We start from the raw sequence: 18,825 nt of genomic DNA on the forward strand, positions 1-18,825 counted from the left end.
TAAACAAAATAAAAATAATTTGATAGAAAAAATGCAAATTTCTTGCTAGCCTATTTGGACAGACAATCAAAAAGCAAACACAGATGTACTCGGCATCCCAACCAGAAATAAATCCAGGAAACCTTGTAGCTCACAATTTCACAGACCCTTCCAAAAATGTGACCAGCCCTTACTATTTTTTTTTTTTAAATTACCTCTTTATGGTTTGTGAAAGTAAAAACAATAATAATAATAATAAAAAAAATATCTTTGAGCCACCTTTGTACCTAATCAGAGCTACGAAAACCAGTGCCGAGATTTTTTTCGTCAAACTGCAGGCTTCCTCCTACTCAATTAGTTTCTGTTTGCAGCCAGGATGAAATAGGCTTTTATTCTTGTTGAAAATATGACAAACTACCCTTGAAACCGCAAAGGGCGGTGTATTAAGTCTATTGCTAGAGAAATGAACAGCGGAATATGTCGAGCAGAAAATAGAGACGAATACTATAAAAATAAAAGAGGGCCAGGAGGCACAGGTCTATACAATCACCGAAACAGTTTTGGTGACTGAAAGAAATGCTTTACATCTCTAAATTAAAATGCAAATCAATGTCAAGGAGTTGTTCCTGCACTAGACTCACACTAGATCTCCACTTCAGGCGTGACGTTCATGTTTACTGATGATGATGTCACTAGCTTACCAGTCAAGCTCCTTTGTAAAACATTTGCTCAATACAGCAGAAGTACAGAGCTAATTTATTTTAGTATACAAGGAAATGTCCCGATATAAAGCTTAGTGCACAGACTAATTTTATTTTTCATGGAAAACACTGAAAAACGATTACCCAGTTTCTCGAGCGCACTGCTGCAACTAACAGGACACAAACCACTGAGCTACGAAACAAAGACAGATCGCAGCAGTCTCGGAGATTAAGAAGATAACCACCACGCCACTGCCACTGGAACTGCAAGAGACAAACCCACCAACGTGGGCTCTCACTGCTTCACACCCGTCATCAGGAGGTTCCTTTGCGTACGTGAATTTTAGGTAAGTAGAATGGATGTCGTAAGACACGTTTCTTCCCCATTTCAGCTTCAATTCAGTCTGGTATTTCAAGAACATGCTTCAAGTCTATCCCAATTTTTACAGCCAAGGCAAATTACAGGTTTGTTCCCTTTGCCCAAAATGTCACGATTTGGTTAAAAACTTTCACCTCAGCAGCAAACAACTGTTGACTTACACTGACATTTCATGGAGTGCTCTAGAGAGCACTTCAGGGTTCTCTGATTAATCGTTATTATTATTTCAGTGACAGTGCCGACCCAGCAAACCAGGGGAGCTCATCACCTATACGGACTGCACACATGTTTTTTCCAGAATCCGGCTGGACAGCAAGCTCCCTCGTCAGCGCTGGGTTTATATTAAAAAGAAAACAAAACATTTCAGTTATATTTAAAAAAAAAAAACCCAAACAAATACAATTCTGTTTTAAACTGTCATCTTCAAGATCTTTGGCACTGCATCCCCAAAAAAACGGAGCACCAAGCTTTTAAGACACTGTTACTTATTCCCTCTAAAGCAACGTGTAAGGGAGCGACCCAGCCGAGGTGAGCTTCACTGCTGGCCACACGGACCTGAAAATACAACAATCAACGTTCGCAGCAGCAGCTGTTTCTTGGTGAACTATAAGAAATAATCCCCCAGGATCTAAAAGCTGATGTGATACCTACTTTTTGTTCATGTTTTGCAACACTTCCCTTAAAAACGGGCAAATTATTTTTACATGAAAGCTTGCATATTGGTGGTAAAGAACAAGAGGATGTAAAAGTTTCCCATCTGCAGTTTAGAAACACACCACGTCTTTATCACAAAGCAGGCGAGTCAATGAGAGAGTTGCAGAGCTGCAGCTCCAGAACCTGCAGTGGACACGAAGGACAAGACTTACTGCCACCCCAAGAAGCCCCGCAGCCGTTCCCCTCCACGCTCCCCGGAGCAGCACCACACAACCAGCAGCACGCGCTCGCTTGCCTGGGTGGCACAGAGGGACCTCCCTGCTGTTGGCACCCGCCTGTCAGGTTAGCAGCACGTCTTTTACTACTGGGCAGCTGCCATTTGGACTCCTCTCCTGCACCGGCCTCAGGAACCTCACGTTTCCTTTCTCCCTCCTCTTTCCCGGCAGAGTGGGCAGGACTGGCTGATAAAAGGCCTTTCGTCCGTAGGAAGCCCCACAAGTCAACTACTGTGTACGCAGGGTCTTACACTGAATCATCATTTACAGTAGATTTGACTTAAACATTCTCTCTCTGTTTTGGGGTTTTTTCAACTGTCAACACGTTCTGGTTTGTACAGGTCTGAAACCGTAACTTCCAAGGTGCGAAGGGGAAGAAGGGAGCATAGTTTTTAAAAATAGTTAAGAACACATCCACTGTACTGTTTAAAGCCATCCCCGGTCTAAGACCAACAGCTTCAGCGGCCAAGAAGCTCTGCCCAGTTTACCTTCCATCCATCTAATAAACTGCCAAGTGTCAAGTGTAAAATCTGGATCACTGGGGTCAGGCACTGCTCCAGACCCGAAAGGATGACAGGCCCCTCCTGTCCAAGTAGGTTCAGGCGTTTTTACAGCATATGCACAAGTTCACGTATTTTAATTATTGCACAGTGGGTTAAACGACCTTTTCTTTTTTTTTTGACCACTATCCTCAGTAAAATTAAAGTAACATGATCTGAGAAATACGAAAAGTAAGAATAACCTCTCGTTACCTAAAATATCTCTACCCAAAACACATGGGGTCATACATAGTCCAAACCCACGCTAGTCACGGCGCAGAAAGTGCAATCAAACATTTCTTTAAAGTCCCACAGAAGAAAGGAATAACAACTCTTCTGAATTACCTCTGTCCGCCTAACAGCTGAAAACCAGCTGAACTGGCTGAATTGCAGAAAAATTAATCAGCTGAATTAACCAGCTGAACTTCAGCATAAAACAGAGAATGAAACTCTACATACCTTTCTTTTCTTTCTGCATGGATTATTTTTTTAACCAAAAATTTTCTTTTTAATTACACTCTCCAGAGCACCATTCTCAGGCAATTCAGTGATTGCTGGTTTTCCCGAAATTATGGCCTTTTGATTGTAACAGAGAACGCGCTCACCAGGCAAAGCAGCAGTGTTACGTGGGAATACAAAGGATTTTTTTTGAATTGACGTCTCCAGAACAAATGGAGGGCTAACTGAGAAAGCCCACAAATGCAAACAGAAGACCAAAGTTAAAAGGCAAATGGCTTTTGACTTGTTTATGGCGCGTAAGGAAACATGAGGAAGGGATGATTGGTGATGGTCATCCACCAAATCTTTGCCTTTTCACCAAGAAGCTTTGGGGATAAAAACCCCCAACCCGCATACATCAGCTTACTGACAACTTCCAGATCTCCGCACGGAAATCTCCGGCAGTGGTTTGCAAACCAGGATGCATTTCCCACCCCGGAGGAAACGATACCAGCCCAAAAGCCGAGAACAAGGGCAGGAAGAGAACAAAGCGCAGAAAGGAAGGCACAGCCCTTACCAGGGGACTGTGAAAAAGGAGGAGGTAAGCGGCCAAAGAGGTGGCTCAGGTAGGGCCTGGGCTATCAAACAATTGTGAGGATGAAGACACGTTTTCCACGAGGGCTGCTGAACGCTGGAACAGCCCCACCGAGGTTTGGGAATGTCCATACGTCAAGATTTTCCAAACTCAAAAGGATGAGGACCTAAGCAACGTCACTGAACTTTAAAGTCAGCCCAGCTTTGACCAGGAGGTCGGACCGGATAACCTCCAGAAATCCCTTCCACCCAAAGTTATCCTGCTCCTAAAATTAAGAGTAGAAACAGAGCTCCATTACTCAGGTGCCAGGAAAGGAAGAGGCAGTCACGACTGCGGCTGAAAGAGGGACGACTCCCAGCAGTGATACCACCTTCATTCCTGACCTACGAACTGCCTAACCCACCACCACTGCCCGCTCTCCAGCCCAATTTTTCTCACTACGTGCCTGACCCAGACACCTTGTTCCAATCCATTTTCTGGTCCACTTCCCCCATCTTTCCCACTTCAGCCGTCTCCTCTCCTACCACACTCCAGAAACATTGCAGGGATAATCCTGCCGCCCATCCCCTGGGATGAAAGAAGCAGTTTCTGATCAAGGGGCGGAGGGGCATAAGAACGAGGTGGCCATTGGAATACAGTTGGAATAATATCTGTCTTTTTTCCCCAACCACCCCCAGCCCCAAAATACAAGCAGGACGTGGGCTCTTTGGCTGTAAACCGTACGCCTCGCCTCAGCAGTGATTTTTCACAGGCTACACAACGTTGTGCAAGCGCACCCCACTCCCTCCTCCCAAGTCGTTCCTCAGGTTCAACAAAGTATTTGGGGGGAGATAAAGCCAGACTCGTAACTTTGAGACAAATATGTGACGTGTATAAGCAATATGGGTATGGGAAGTTAGGAAATAAAGCAGAGCCTTCCTCTTGTACACCCAGGACAAGATACGTGAAGACACGCATGAAAAAGGAATCCAAACAGAGGTGGAAAAGACGAGGCAGCATATTGCTGGCATGGACTTAAACTCAGTGCTGGTATTGCTGCTACTTTGGAGGCCCAAATTTTCCCCGTGGTTTATTTTTAAAGCACTGAGTTGTGAGTAGCCCGCCCTCTTAAAGCACAGGAAGGAGAAAAGCAGATATTGGGACGGATGACTGGACTGAATGTGTCAGAAAAACGCCGAAATGCTGATGCAGTTAGAAAAACCAAACACACACAAGCTACAGTAGGGAACACAGCGATGCCCACAGCAGCAGCTCACAGATAACTCCAGACTGAAAGATACGCTGCCAGGTTCACTCACACTGTAAGACCAAGTAAAAATGAACAGCTTTTAAGAATAAAGTTCTTCATCTGGAAGTAGAGCACTTACAGGCATCAAAATTCCAGGCAGTGGATGCTTATGAGCACAGTAATTGGAAAGAAAAATAGCGGCTAAAAGCAGGCTAAGAGAAATCTGCTTGCATCAGTTCAGCAAAAAACGCAGTTTCTTTATGAAGGGCTCTCTTTGTAGAAATAGCGTAATTCTAAGCTTAGCAATCCCTTCATAAGGAACTAGATGTTTTCACTGAAAATAGAAGCTGACAGTCCACCTCTGTTCTTAGAGAAATATTATTTTAACCTAAAGAATTCCATAAAAACTGTAGCAGATAGCTTAGCATTTTTAAAAGGCTGCCTTTTAAAATTCTTTTTAAATGGACAAATATTTCAGCAGAAGGCATCTCAATTTTTCACCTAACAGAACCGCCAGTGAGACAAGACCCAAATCAGATATCTGACTTTCTTCCCTGGTTTAAGTGCTGACATGTGCTTCTTGGAGAAGAAAAAGTACACGAATGACTGAAGGCAAAATCTACATAAAAAGAGAAGGTCACCGATAATATTGTTTGGAGTGTCACATGTAGACCCATAGTCTTTGTTCCAGGCAAAGTATATTATATTAAATGTTAAACAGACATTTAATATAGAGAATTCTAAAGAGCTTCTTGTTTTGCAGTGAAAAGGGAAACGTGCACCAAGGCTTGAACGGCTGAACTGTGACAAGTGCAGAATAGTATCAATAATCCCATTATAACACCTGATTTGTCAAACTTGTCTCTACAAGTCATTCTAAACCCCACAATAGCGTTCCTCACCGTTTATGAAACGGAGCAGGGCACGTCTTTGTAGCGCTCACGGCCACCGATTCTCCATGCCTTGTGGGAAAGAATGGCATGAATAGCTACTAAGCCTCACACTTCATTTTCTTCAACCTCTTGTTGATATCCTGGTGTTTTGAATGGTGTTGGACTACAGGAGAGCACAATACAAAGGTACTATCAAGCAGGTGGTGTCCTTCTGGAACCAGTAAGTTCTGTTGATGTATTGTGCAGCACCGCGGCTTAACGGCCCAAACCAGGTCATCAATATGTATGACCTCCGCATCGGGCAGCAACCAGGAAGCGCCACGGATCCTCTCCGGAGAAATGGAAAGTCTGTCGAGCTGAGACAAAACAGTCCAGGCTCCAGGTGTATCTGAAATCACCCACGTACACAGATTCCACTCCAAATTTGAGATTTTTCAGGCAAATAGCAGGGAATAAAGACACTGATTTAGAGCGATTGATCATTAATAAACACGTATTTCTCAATCCGGGTCTTCCTCTTAGTTTTGTACCTTAACGGAATAAATCCAAAGCTCTTTTAGAGATCACCATGGGTCACCCAGAAGAAATATCTTAAACTAAATGATGGCACAGAATAAGGGAACTCTGCAGAATTCAGCTATGGAAATTCCTACAACGGGAAAGGCAGAAAATTCAATTCAGACCTTGGATTACGAGATTTCAGCAGCTATTTTCTCTGTACAGGTAAGAAATGAACTCTCCTGAGGCAAACGGTTGCCATATTCACACAGCTGCTACAGGAACCACCCGAAGCTGGATAAAGGCCATGCAGAAAAGTCTCCCTCCAGGCTCCGACGGCGAGGCCACAGCTCTGGCTTGGGAGAAGGATGTTACCTGGCGCTGGCGGACAAAAATGTAGTTTTCATATTTGGTTAAAAAAAAAAAAAAACCCACAACATTGAAAGATTAGTAAAATGCTACGCAATACTGCTGATAAAACAGAATGGAGCTACCTCAGACCTACTGCCATACTTTTGACTAACACACGTGGACCACCTCAAGCCTCCAGGATCGCTTCACGCAGCCAGCGTGAGCCAGGCTGGATGTGGCTTTCAAAAGAGATCTAAAACAGTACAGCAAAGGCACTGAAAATATCAAGAGAAGGATCATATGGAGAAAATGCAGAGATTTAAAGGGTTCGGATTTTTTTAGAATTTTTTTTCTGTTTTTTTAAAACAGACAGCAATGCTAAAGCTGACGCCTGAAGCCATGCGGCGAGCTCATTTATGGAGAAAGGTTTCCCTCTGAATTCTTCCTCGTGTTTCCTACAGAAAGTTTGAAAATACAAGATGGATTTTAAAGCAATTTGCTGTCTTCCAAGTTAACTGCTATCAAGCACATCCAGATCTAGCAGCCATTCATCTCGCTGCTCAGGATGGAAATTTCTACAGTCTACTCATTTACCACAAGCGGAAGTTGCTCTGCAGAGGAACTGCGGAATGATAGCCCCGTTTCTTCAAAAGATAAGCCTGAGAAAAAACTAGTTTCTGTATGTGTGCTAATTACCAATTAAGCCCCTCCTCCTCACATGATCTGGAGTACAGAAGTCAAAGCTCTTAATTCCCTAAAAGCTAAAGTATGCCTAAGTCTTAAACATACGTCTTCCCCACGCCCTCCCAAAAGCTATTTTCAAGGGTATTTGTTAAACTACTGCTTGACGACAAAAGTCATCGATGTCAGCCATAAAGCAAAAACAAGACAAATGTCTTAAATATTACAGAAATACCCTAAAGGGAGATTTACCGCAGCAATAAATCTAGTATCATCCTCAGAGGAAGAAATAAATTCTTTAAGTTCATCGGTAAACTAAACAGCTACTGACCAGCCAACCTACGGCTGCTTTTTGTTTGTCCCCGCGTTGGGAACCCACCCCTAAAGCCTACAATCTCTTCCTGCTCTCCGTAAGACCACAGTAACCTTCTGTGTCCTTTGGGCTGAAAAAAACCCACCCCAACATTCAGTCCAGACTCCAGGGAACGACCTAATAGAAAGTTGCTTGTCGGATTTTCAAGGCAGGTACCTCCAGTCTGTTTTCCCGATGCCCCAGGGCTCAGCCAGCTGCTGAGTCAGAGGGAAGACTTTCACCCTGCAATTTTTTCTTTTATTGCAAACCTGTGGTAAGGCTGCGTTTGCCAGGCTGCAGTTGTTTTGCCACGTGGGATTTCTGAATCAATCTGGGCGACTTGCGGTCAGGGCCGCCACAGTCGCATTTACAGAGCTCGCGAGCACCTTCCTCAAGCCTCAGGGCCGCTGCTCTTCCCGTGCGGCGCCTGCCATCCTCCTGCTCTTACAGTCCACGCTGCAACGTCGCAATAAAGCAACAGATTTTCAAAAGAGAAGTACTTTGCCCAGCACCTCACCGTTCTTCCTTGTAAAGATTCTACTTTTACTACGAGTGAAGCGATCTGATTATCAAGAAAGTTGTCAGCACCCCTTACCTCTTCCTAACATGCCAGCACGTACTTGTACAGGGCTCCTCTGTAAACCTCAAAACATTTTACAAGGCAAAGGAAGAGAAATTATTGAAGGTCTATTGTTGAAGTAAAAACTGCATTAAATGCCAAAGGCTTCTCTTTAGATTATTTTTAATTTTTTTTTTTTTTTTTTTTTACACATCTGTATTCAAAAGACCAGAGATCCGGTCCCCATTCTATCAGGGAGACTTGGATTATTTTAGCTAAAATTAACTCCATTTCTCTAATTCCTTATTAGGCAAATACTATCACCTTTCCAGTTTTCCCAGCGTAAGGATAAATCAGTGAACATTTGGACTACACAGTAAAGAACAGAAAAGAAAAAAAAAAAAGAGCCACAGCCCAAGTTAGTGAGACATGAGAGGGAGGTCTCTGATTTCAACCCTTAGAAATTTAATCCACTGAAAAACTGTTAGAAAGGCCACTGTATCTTAAGCAAATCATCCTAGCATTCCTGTCAGAGATGATCTGCCTGACAAATTTGGTGGCCTTCTACCACGGGGTTACAGTGTCGGTGGATAAGGGAGGAGGAACCAACATCATCTACCTGGGCTTGTGTAAGGCGTTCGACACTGTCCCACACGGCACCCTTGTCTCTGAACTGGAGGGACATGGGTTTGACAGATGGACCACTCGGTGGACAAACAATTGGCTGGATGGTCGCACCCAAGAGTCACAGACAACAGCTCCACGTCTGAATGGAGACCAGTGACAAGCGGTGTTCCTCAGGGATCGGTGCTGGGACCGGTGCTGTTTAACATCTTTGCCAGTGACATGGACAGTGACATCGAGTGCCCCCTCAGCAAGTTTGGGGACGACACCAAGCTGTGTGGTGAGGTCGACACGCTGGAGGGAAGGGAGGGCATCCAGAGGGACCTGGACAGGCTGGAGAGGTGGGTCCAGGCCAACCCCATGGAGTTCAACAAGGCCGAGTGCAAGGTCCTGCACGTGGCTCGGGGCAATCCCAAGGACAGGTACAGGCTGGGGGATGGGGGATGGAGAGCAGTGCTGGGGAGAGGACCTGGGGGTGCTGGTGGGTGAAAAGCTGGACATGAGGCAGCAACGGGCGCTGGCAGCCCAGAAAGCCAACGGCCTCCTGGGCTGCACCCAGAGCAGCGTGGCCAGCAGGGCGAGGGAGGGGATCCTGCCCCTCTGCTCCGCTCTGGGGAGACCCCCCTGCAGGGCTGCGTCCAGCTCTGGGGGCACCAGCACAAGACAGACACGGACCTGCTGGAGCGGGTCCAGAGGAGGCCACGAAGATGCTGAGGGGCTGGAGCAGCTCCCTGTGAGGACAGGCTGAGAGTTGGGGGTGTTCAGCCTGGAGGAGAGAAGGCTCCGGGGAGACCTTAGAGCGACCTTTCAATATATCAAGGGGCTTCCAAGAAAGACGGGGACAGACTTTTTAGCAGGGCCTGGAGCGATAGGACGAGGGTAATGGTTTTGAACTAAAAGCGGGGAGATTTAGCCTAGATAGAAGGAAGACATTTTTTATGCTGAGGCTGGTGGAACACTGGCACAGGCTGCCCAGAGAGGTGGTGGAAGCCCCATCTCTGCCAATACTTAGGGTTGGACGGGGCTCTGAGCACCCTGATCCAGCTGAAGGTGTCCCTGCTCCCTGCAGGGGGCTGGGCTAGATGGCCTTGAGAGGTCTCTTCCAGTCCAAATCCTTCTGTGATTCTATTCTTCTGATTTTAAGCAATGGAAAAGCAATACAGTAAGGGAAAAAAATCAAACGACTATTTGGGCACTGCAGCCCACAAATATTATTTCGATATATAAAATATACATTCTATTTATTTATTATCCATGTGCTTTATATATAATGTATATACACATACGTTACATATACACAAAAACTGCTATTGGAATATTGCAGTTTTCTAGAAAACACGTATTCACATATTCTGATGTCTTGAAAGAAGTGTTTTTCCAAGTCTAGCGAGACCCTCATGTGGTGAGGAAAGCCGGTAAAAGTACTCCTCTGTCTGCTCACATCCACCTTTCCTCTTGCCTTTACTGCTCCTCTCTCCCCTCCACCTCCTCTCACACCATCTGACAGGCTGCTTTTTCCTTCAGCATTCATTCCATCTCATTTTAAGGCTCCTCTCACGGTTACTGTCATCGCTATAAACAAGACCAAGGGATGCACCTGCCCTTCACCTGTAGCTGCCGACAGGAATGTGAGGATATAAACCATTCCACCTTTTCTTTTCTCCGTATTTTAAAATGTTTTAAACGTATCGGTTTTCGCATTGCAACAAGACACAGCAATCGACACCAAGCGACCTGTCCTCCCTCTCCAGATCCCAGGTAAGATAGCTGGTTGTACTGAGCACGCACATCTCTTCAACATTCAACTGACCTCCAGAAAAAGACAGGGAAAAAAATTGTAACAATTAGTGGGTTTTTTTTTTAAAAAAGAAACTAACCAGAAACTTCTACCTGCACCTCAGTTCAAATTTAAAGCTCACAAAAGGGACTTTCCTACCTTTTCCTGCATCGCCAATGCCTTCAGCTGAGGTACTACAGTCAGCAACTCATTAGCATGCACTGAAATGAGCAGCACACTTCACAGCTCCAGCTCTGTGACGCTACTGCAGACCCAGAGATACACCACGTTGATCGCCTGGGGTCAAGTTTTACCCCGAAACAACGACAACTAAATATCGAGCAAAACCCAAGCATGACAAAACATGACGAGGCAGGTCATCTGCGTGCTCCCAGCACGCGACACTGGCTGTGGAACACTGCTGCTGCGTTCAAAGTGTTAAATAATAATAAAAAGTACAGAAGAGACGTAATCCCGTCTCAAAAAAACCTGTTTTTACTGATGTAACATGCTAGGTAAAACAATTCTTATTACTAGGTAGCAGCAAAAGCACACCCTCACCAAGTTCTCCTTTCACCTCACACAGTATTCTTAGCCACCGATCTCAGCTAGCTTATCCATCAAAGAGAACAGCTAATAATAATACTATAAAATTGCAATTTAAATGTCATTACTAGGAATACTGTTAATGGGAAACGGCAGCCTTCCTATGCTCTTAATTCTGCGTGTGAAGGTGAGCCTTCACGCAGGTATAAAGCGCGGCAGCACCGAAAACCCAGGGAAATAACGTAGGGATTCGCAGCCCATCTAGAAAGGACTGCAGCACTGCAGCACGGGGGCTGATGCATCGGGTACTTCTCCCATTTACACCACGGCACAGCCCAGAAACGCCGGTAAAGAACCCGCTGGAGGCAGACACCAAGCAGAAAAACAGCTCAAAAACTTTTCGATGGCCACAGGTACAACACGGTGAAAAGACTCAGTAAGAAACACTCCCTTGAAGACAGACATGGGGCAATTTACATACAGGCCCTGTAGTTCATCACGTACATCCAAGCCACTTACCACATAATTAGGGATAAATTACGAACACTGAGCCACGGTGTTCCACCAGCGTTCGCTCAGGTTCTGCTTCTCCACAGCGCTCTGTGCACAGACACCTGGCAGCGCATCAGCACACAAGTTTTTTAAACCAAAGCATTCCGTTCTGGGAAACTTGTTTTCACTGTCCACCCTGCCACTTTTTTTTTCTTAGCTTGCCAAAAAAGTCCTAAGCAGGAATATTCTGAGTTCCCTGAAGTGACAAAAAGCATTTGGACAGAATCTGCGAAAAGCTTTCGAAACCTTGCTCCAGAAACTCACTACGGAGAATTTCCAGTTCCCTTTATAACTGGTTTAAAAGGCACATCCCGCTGATGAGGAACACGACTTCACATTTATTTTGATTACAGTTTCTCTCACCAGAAGGCTTTATGTGACATTTTATTACCGTCTCAAACCCAGGAATCCTTTTACAGGCCCAAGAAGAAACATCCAACCCTGTTCTGGAAGCGTCCACTCCGCAGCAAACCAAGGAAGCGACCCCACAAGGCTTCATTCATGCAAGCAGCCACCCAATGACTCGCAATCGATGCAGCTGTATCGCTGGGAAGTTGAGGGGTTTTAAATGCGAGGATCTGAAAGCTTCAGTTGTTAAGACTGAGCCTTCTGATGCTGAGAATGGAATTATTTTTCCAACTTATAAAGACTATTTCCTAAATGCAGCAACTGCTGCAAGTGCCTCTGTATAAAAACAACATTCCCAGTGCAGAATGGGTAAATGTAATAAGAATTGATCTTAAATTCTCTGCAATGTCATTACAAAAATCATTAAAGAAAACATACTTTTAATCAAAGTTTCGCTCCTGTCATTGAAAAATTGCTGTACTTAATCAAATTAAGCGGAACCGCCAACGTAATCGATGTCCACTAATATAAATTCGAGTCCAATGAAAGAATTGGAGCACCAATAACTGCAGACCCTTATTGCACCATTGCGATTAAATTCGGCACCAATTTATTTGCTTTACAAAGTGTTTTCAGCCGAGTTTTGGGCCGAGGCCACACGCAGCAAGCACGTACACGGCAGACGCAGACATCCCTCTGACGAACTGACAGCAGAGCCCGGCCCACAGAGAAGGTTTGTTCTGCCCAAACTCGGGCGATGCAGCGCTGGTGACTACAAGGACGCTTCACACAACAGCCCAAACTACCCCGGGAAGCAGCCGAGCGACAGCTTGTGTCTGCACACTCCGCTTCTGTCACCGCCCCAACACCAACAGTCGGAACGTCAGGCACATCTCCAGTTGTACAGTGAGCTCCACAAGCTCCCTCACTTGTATTTTATTCTACCTTTAATCTATTTTAAAATAAATTCCTGTATTTTTAATCTGTTGTACTTGGACTTAAGCCCCAAGAGCCTTTCCTGTAAATGAAGCAGGCAGCTGCCCCGATGAGATGCTTTCTAACTTCGGAATGAGGGAGAAAAAAAAAAAAATTTTTTTAAAAAAAAAAATATCAATCCTCCCTCCTTCTCACAACACATCAAAATTCATTCCCCTCCCGATCACAAGCATGAGGTCAAATCCGGCTGCTTTTATTTCAGATGAATGGGAAGCTGGTCTTACTGAAGAGTGCGAATATAAATTTATTTTGGACTGAGTGTGCCAGAACACATTTCCTCTCCCTCTAATTGACCTGATTTTACTTTTTCCTCAGGTTTCACACTAACTTCTGAGAAAATCTCAAAGAGCTGATTGACTTTATAACAATTTGAAAAAAAAAAAAAAAAGCTTAAAATGCCTTCTCTGCCCAAGAACCTCCTCAAGTCACAACATCCATGAAAACAGGGTCCTGCATAGGCCAACCTGTCCAACTGAGAACTTCAACAGCTGCTCTCATAGTAACTCACTCAGAAAAAGGACAAACGAAAAAACATACCCTGCAGAAAATTCACTAATGAATAAATTACCTCATGTGAAGAACGACACAGACACTGAAGTTATTCCAGAACGTACCTGTGCATATTCCTTCTCAATTGCAGCTCTTTTCTGACTGAATGCTCTGAAAGAGGGGGAAAAGAAAAAAAATCCATTAATACATACAGCAAAACACTATAAACTCAACAATTTACTTCAAAGGATTTTCTGCTAGACAGTCTCTGTAGCTAAATGAGCAACCAAAAAGCAAAATGGTTTGAAAACTGTGTATCAGTAGCCTAGCAACTGCCCCACACGGACTCCTCATCTGTGGCGTTCAAGTTTCCAAGTTGTCTGGGACAAATTCAGCTCCCAGCACTACCGGTGTAAATACCGTTTACTCCGTTACAGGCTCAGCAGCTTGCTGCTTGTACAGCCTCGGGGAGAGTTCGGCAGCACAGAACAGAACTTGGGTTTGTGCATCTAGAGAGGCAAGTCCCGTTTCCTCCACGGCAGCTGAACACACGGGATTGCCGTCACCAGACGAGCAGCCGCTCTTTAAACCCCTGCTCTCCCACGGCAACACCCTCACTTACCCACTAACGTAGCTGCATCGCCTCGGACCCGCTTAACCCAAACGGTGCCCGTCACGGCACGTCATTCCTCACCACCATCGGGGCTGTGCTCTCACGTAGGCTCAAGATGGACCATCTCAACGTATTTTAAAAGAGAGGGTTTCCACACTATCTCCGTTACGACCACAAGAAAGCTCTTCCTTCGATAGCTTAAGCTATTCCCTTTCTAGCCCTGGAATAGCCAAGGCAGAGTCATTTTCTTCAAGCTATACTATAAACTCCTAAGCTTAAGGCTACGCCATCAGGAAAGGAAAATCTAATTCTATTAAATTAGTTACACGATAATTATGGTGACACATTAATAAAAAAAAATCCTTGGGAACACCCTATAATGAGGTTAACTCAATAAACACAAACAAAAGGAGCTCTGAGCAGGCTCTTTCTACTCCTGCCTACTCCATTTCACCCATGAAGAGCATCCACACGCTGACAGGGCGTCACGGGCTCAGTCTCCCCAACGGGATGTAAAACAAAAGCCTAAATGCATCGTGATGGCTTAAAATTCTGCCCAGATTAACGACAGCCCCGAAGATCTGGCCGTATTCCAACTCCAATAACTACACCCTGTTTTCCTAAACGCCCCTCGTGCAGCTCAGGTGGTACAAGGGGCTGCACGACTGTGCTGTATGAAACACCTCTGCAGGAACAGGCAAACGATGCTTGTAAATGGCTCAGCTTTGTAAAGCAGTCACGATACTTCATCCAACATCACAAAACCATTTCTTCTAGGCTCCCCTGTCCCAAAGTCAAGTTATCTCCGTCTGCTTAGCAAACATCTAAAACCCACAATATCCTTCTAAAAGAACTTACTTTTCTTTTGAAAGCATAAGTAACTGCAGAAAGAACTGCTAGGAATACCCGAAACGTTTGATCAATATTGAAAAGGTAAAAGAAAAGGAGCAGCTGTCTTTGAAACCTAAATCTGGGGAGGCTTTAGGCAAAGGCAGCTATTTTCCAATTCTCAGCTAATCATATTTGAAAGCATATAATCAGAGCTAAATAATAAGGATATACTCAGTTTACACAAAACCTGGATATGGAGCTATTTATTTCACCATGAGGGGTTTTTTCCCCCCCATACAAAACAAATTCCACTTAAACTAATTGCGTAACCCCAGTTGTGACAAGCTGGAAGCCCAAGATATCCCTAAACCCCTTCTACATTAAAACACCAGGGAAGAAAAACAAAAGCATTCAGCTGGCCCTAGTGGAGAATCACAGAACACCACGCAAATCAAATCTACTCGCAAACCCGACAGAAACCTTGGGCTCGGAACGACCGCAAGCTGCAGCATGAAGTTGCACAGCAGCACCTCCGGCAATCAGAGTCATCTCAGAGTAGGTTGAGATTTTATTCTGTATTTTAAATGGGGTTTTACAAAAGAGTTGGCGAGCCAGCACATAATTCAATTTATACAACACTTAAATTCGTGTTTGATCTGGGTTTTGGTGAACGAAGAAAACGGTAAGTACTGAAAGACCGGCAGGATCAGCCATCCGCATTCCTTGAAGCTGGAGTTCTCTGCGGCTTTGTGACTGCATTTCCCTCGATTCGTCAAACACAAAGCTGTTTTTAACCTCGGGACAGTTTATACAGGAATCCTTTTATGACAAGCATAAATACATTACAAAACATGATGAAATAGGAGACCGAAGCGGACAAATTTCCCAGGAGAAAATTATTTTGAGCAGGGAGGAAAAAAAGCAAGCCTGACTAATAAACGCATGATGGTTTCTTGGGAAATCTGAAAACTTTCATGTGTGTATCTTGATTTTATGTGCAAATCTGGGATATTCTTAACCTTACTGTCATTCAAGATGGAATTTCAAGTTCATTCATATATGGAAAAGTTTGGTTCCATAGGCTAATGAAGTGTTCTCTAACAGTTACTGAAAAGTGTTTAAGAAATGAACTAGGGGGTCTGCAAGAAAGCAGGAACATTATTGAGGGTTTCTTTAAACTAAGAAATATTAATATATCTGCTACTACAGCTTTTTCTCAAATTAACTATTAACGAAGTGCAGGAAACCCCAGAACCGCACACCCAAAAACGCACCCTGGTTTTGTTTCTGCACAGTAATTCCTAAATACCCTGCACACATCAATTCACGCAGCACTATGCGTACTCCCTTTGCTCCACTAAAAATCATTCAAAAGCATGTAAAGTCCTGGACGGTTTAAAAAGAGGGCGAGAAAGAATAAATAGAAAAGAAATTGAGCAATATTTGGTGTATATAATCAAGCTATAATAATTTCCATGTTAAGTATGATCCTTGCCACAATCCTCGCATTGCAGGAAAATCCCGACTTTGTCTCCAAAGCCAGAAAACCAATAAAAATACAGTTACACTCACCATCAGGACAAGAAGCTGCCATTGAAAAGAAACACAATTTTATTATTTATTACTTTATATTTATATTTTCTAATTTTATTATCCCGGCCAGAGCGTGACCAGGTACCTGGCTGGAAGAGAGCCTGCAGCTAGGGCAGACAAACACCACACCCGGGGAAGGTCTTGCAACGGTTTCACCGCCCGTGGTTTCACAGCGCGAGGCGATGCCAGCCGCCCACAGCCCCGTCCACGGCTTACGGCTCCGTATGACCAGGCTGAACCTAATCCTGGAGGGATTACGAAGGAATGTTCCTTCTGGAGCACAAGCAGCTAGAGAAGCTCGGCAGGGGAGGGTTGTCTTCCTCCAAAACGTCAGCAATTGGCCAAGTCTGGCCGAAAACAGAGCAGTGGGGTGAGCGAACAGTCGCTCCTCCTGTCATTAGGAGAGTAAGAACTAAATGTGGCGGCTAGAAAGGACTTCTCTGTCACACTAAGAACTAATAGGAATATTGGAAGAGGAGGAGGGTGGAGATTTTTCTGCTGCAGAGCAGGACTTAGCCTACCTCTGTCTCCTCCTTACATTCCTCATCAGGCTTCAGACCTGGGATAACACACTCCCCAGGTGCACCATGAGGCTGAGCTGGTCCCTTTGTATCCCCAAGGAAGGAAATTCTTTGGTCTTAATTCATAGGACTTCATGTGACAAGAAATATCTGGATGAAGAGCAAGGAGATGAATCGAGAGAGCCAGCACGGCTTCAGCAAGGGCCAGTCCTGCCTGACCAACCCAGTGGCCTTCTACGATGGAGTGACCACATCAGAGGACAAGGGAAGAACCACGGACGCCGTCTGTCTGGGCTTCTGCAAGGCCTTTGACATGGTCCTCAATAACATCCTCCTCTTCAAATTGCAGAGATAAGGATTTGAGGGGTGGACTGGTCGGTGGGTGAGGAATTGGCTGGATGGTCGCATCCAGAGGGTAGTGGTCAACAGCTCCATGTCCAGATGGAGACCGGTGACAAGTGGCGTCCCTCAGGGGTCCATACTGGGACCAGTGCTGTTTAATATCTTCATCAATGACACAGATGGTGGGATCGAGTGTCCCCTCAGCAAGTTTGCAGATGACACCACACCTGAGGGACAGGAGGGCATCCAGAGGGACCTGGGCAGGTTTGAGCAGTGGGCCCGTGTGAACCTCATGAGGTTCAACAAGGCCAAGTGCAAGGTCCTGCACGTGGCTCGGGGCAATCCCAAGCACAGGTACAGGCTGGGGGATGGGGGATGGAGAGCAGTGCTGGGGAGAAGGACCTGGGGGTGCTGGTGGGTGAAAAGCTGGACATGAGGCAGCAACGGGCGCTGGCAGCCCAGAAAGCCAACGGCCTCCTGGGCTGCACCCAGAGCAGCGTGGCCAGCAGGGCGAGGGAGGGGATTCTGCCCCTCTGCTCCGCTCTGGTGAGACCCCCCTGCAGGGCTGCGTCCAGCTCTGGGGGCACCAGCACAAGACAGACACGGACCTGCTGGAGCGGGTCCAGAGGAGGCCACGAAGATGCTGAGGGGCTGGAGCAGCTCCCTGTGAGGACAGGCTGAGAGTTGGGGGTGTTCAGCCTGGAGGAGAGAAGGCTCCGGGGAGACCTTAGAGCGGCCTTTTAATATATCAAGGGGCTGTAAGAAAGACAGGGAGAGACTTTTTAGCAGGGCCTGGAGCGATAGGACGAGGGTAATGGTTTTGAACTAAAAGCGGGGAGATTTAGCCTAGATAGAAGGAAGATGTTTTTTATGCTGAGGCTGGTGGAACACTGGCACAGGCTGCCCAGAGAGGTGGTGGAAGCCCCATCCCTGCGAATACTTAGGGTTGGACGGGGCTCTGAGCACCCTGATCCAGCTGAAGGTGTCCCTGCTCCCTGCAGGGGGCTGGGCTAGATGGCCTTGAGAGGTCCCTTCCCACCCAAAGCCTTCTGTGAAACGTAGTGATTTGTCATATTAAAGAAATCAGATTACACAAATCTAACTTTCCCTTGGGCTCTGTGAGAAAGTAGAACTGCAAGGGAGCAGGGGAGAGGAAACTACACTTACTGCCATCCCTGCTTTGCCAGGACTACTTTTACCAGTGCCAAACCCTCACTGTCACTGCAAATTCCCAAACACGAATTCCAGCAGCTGCCAGGCATTTAAATTACTCATCGCAATTGAAGAGAACAGACAGTGTGAAATATTCGGGTATATTTCTTAAATTTCGCTGTAAATAAGCACAATGGCGTGAAGTAAGGAGTCGGGTCAGTGGAGAATGCTACTTCAAGAGGTCTTCCTGTGGAGAAACAGGAAAAGCAGACAGGCTCAGCCTGGTACGTGGATGTCCACTGGGGCTGGACATGTCTAA

At 45.5% G+C, this 18,825-nt stretch overlaps 1 protein-coding gene across 2 annotated transcripts in view; it reads right to left on the reverse strand.

The window, feature by feature from the left end:
* Positions 1-18,825, reverse strand: part of FCHSD2 (FCH and double SH3 domains 2) — a 164,381-nt gene that overhangs the window by 115,886 nt on the left and 29,670 nt on the right. For both annotated transcript variants that reach the window (XM_086481591.1, XM_086481590.1), the window contains exon 3: positions 13,580-13,625. In XM_086481591.1, the coding sequence (XP_086337717.1) occupies positions 13,580-13,625 (46 nt within the window). The remainder of the gene's footprint in view (positions 1-13,579; positions 13,626-18,825) is intronic.

This window comes from Leptosomus discolor, chromosome 1 (genome assembly GCF_034619465.1).
Source record: "Leptosomus discolor isolate bLepDis1 chromosome 1, bLepDis1.hap2, whole genome shotgun sequence".
Lineage (NCBI taxonomy): Eukaryota > Metazoa > Chordata > Aves > Leptosomiformes > Leptosomidae > Leptosomus > Leptosomus discolor.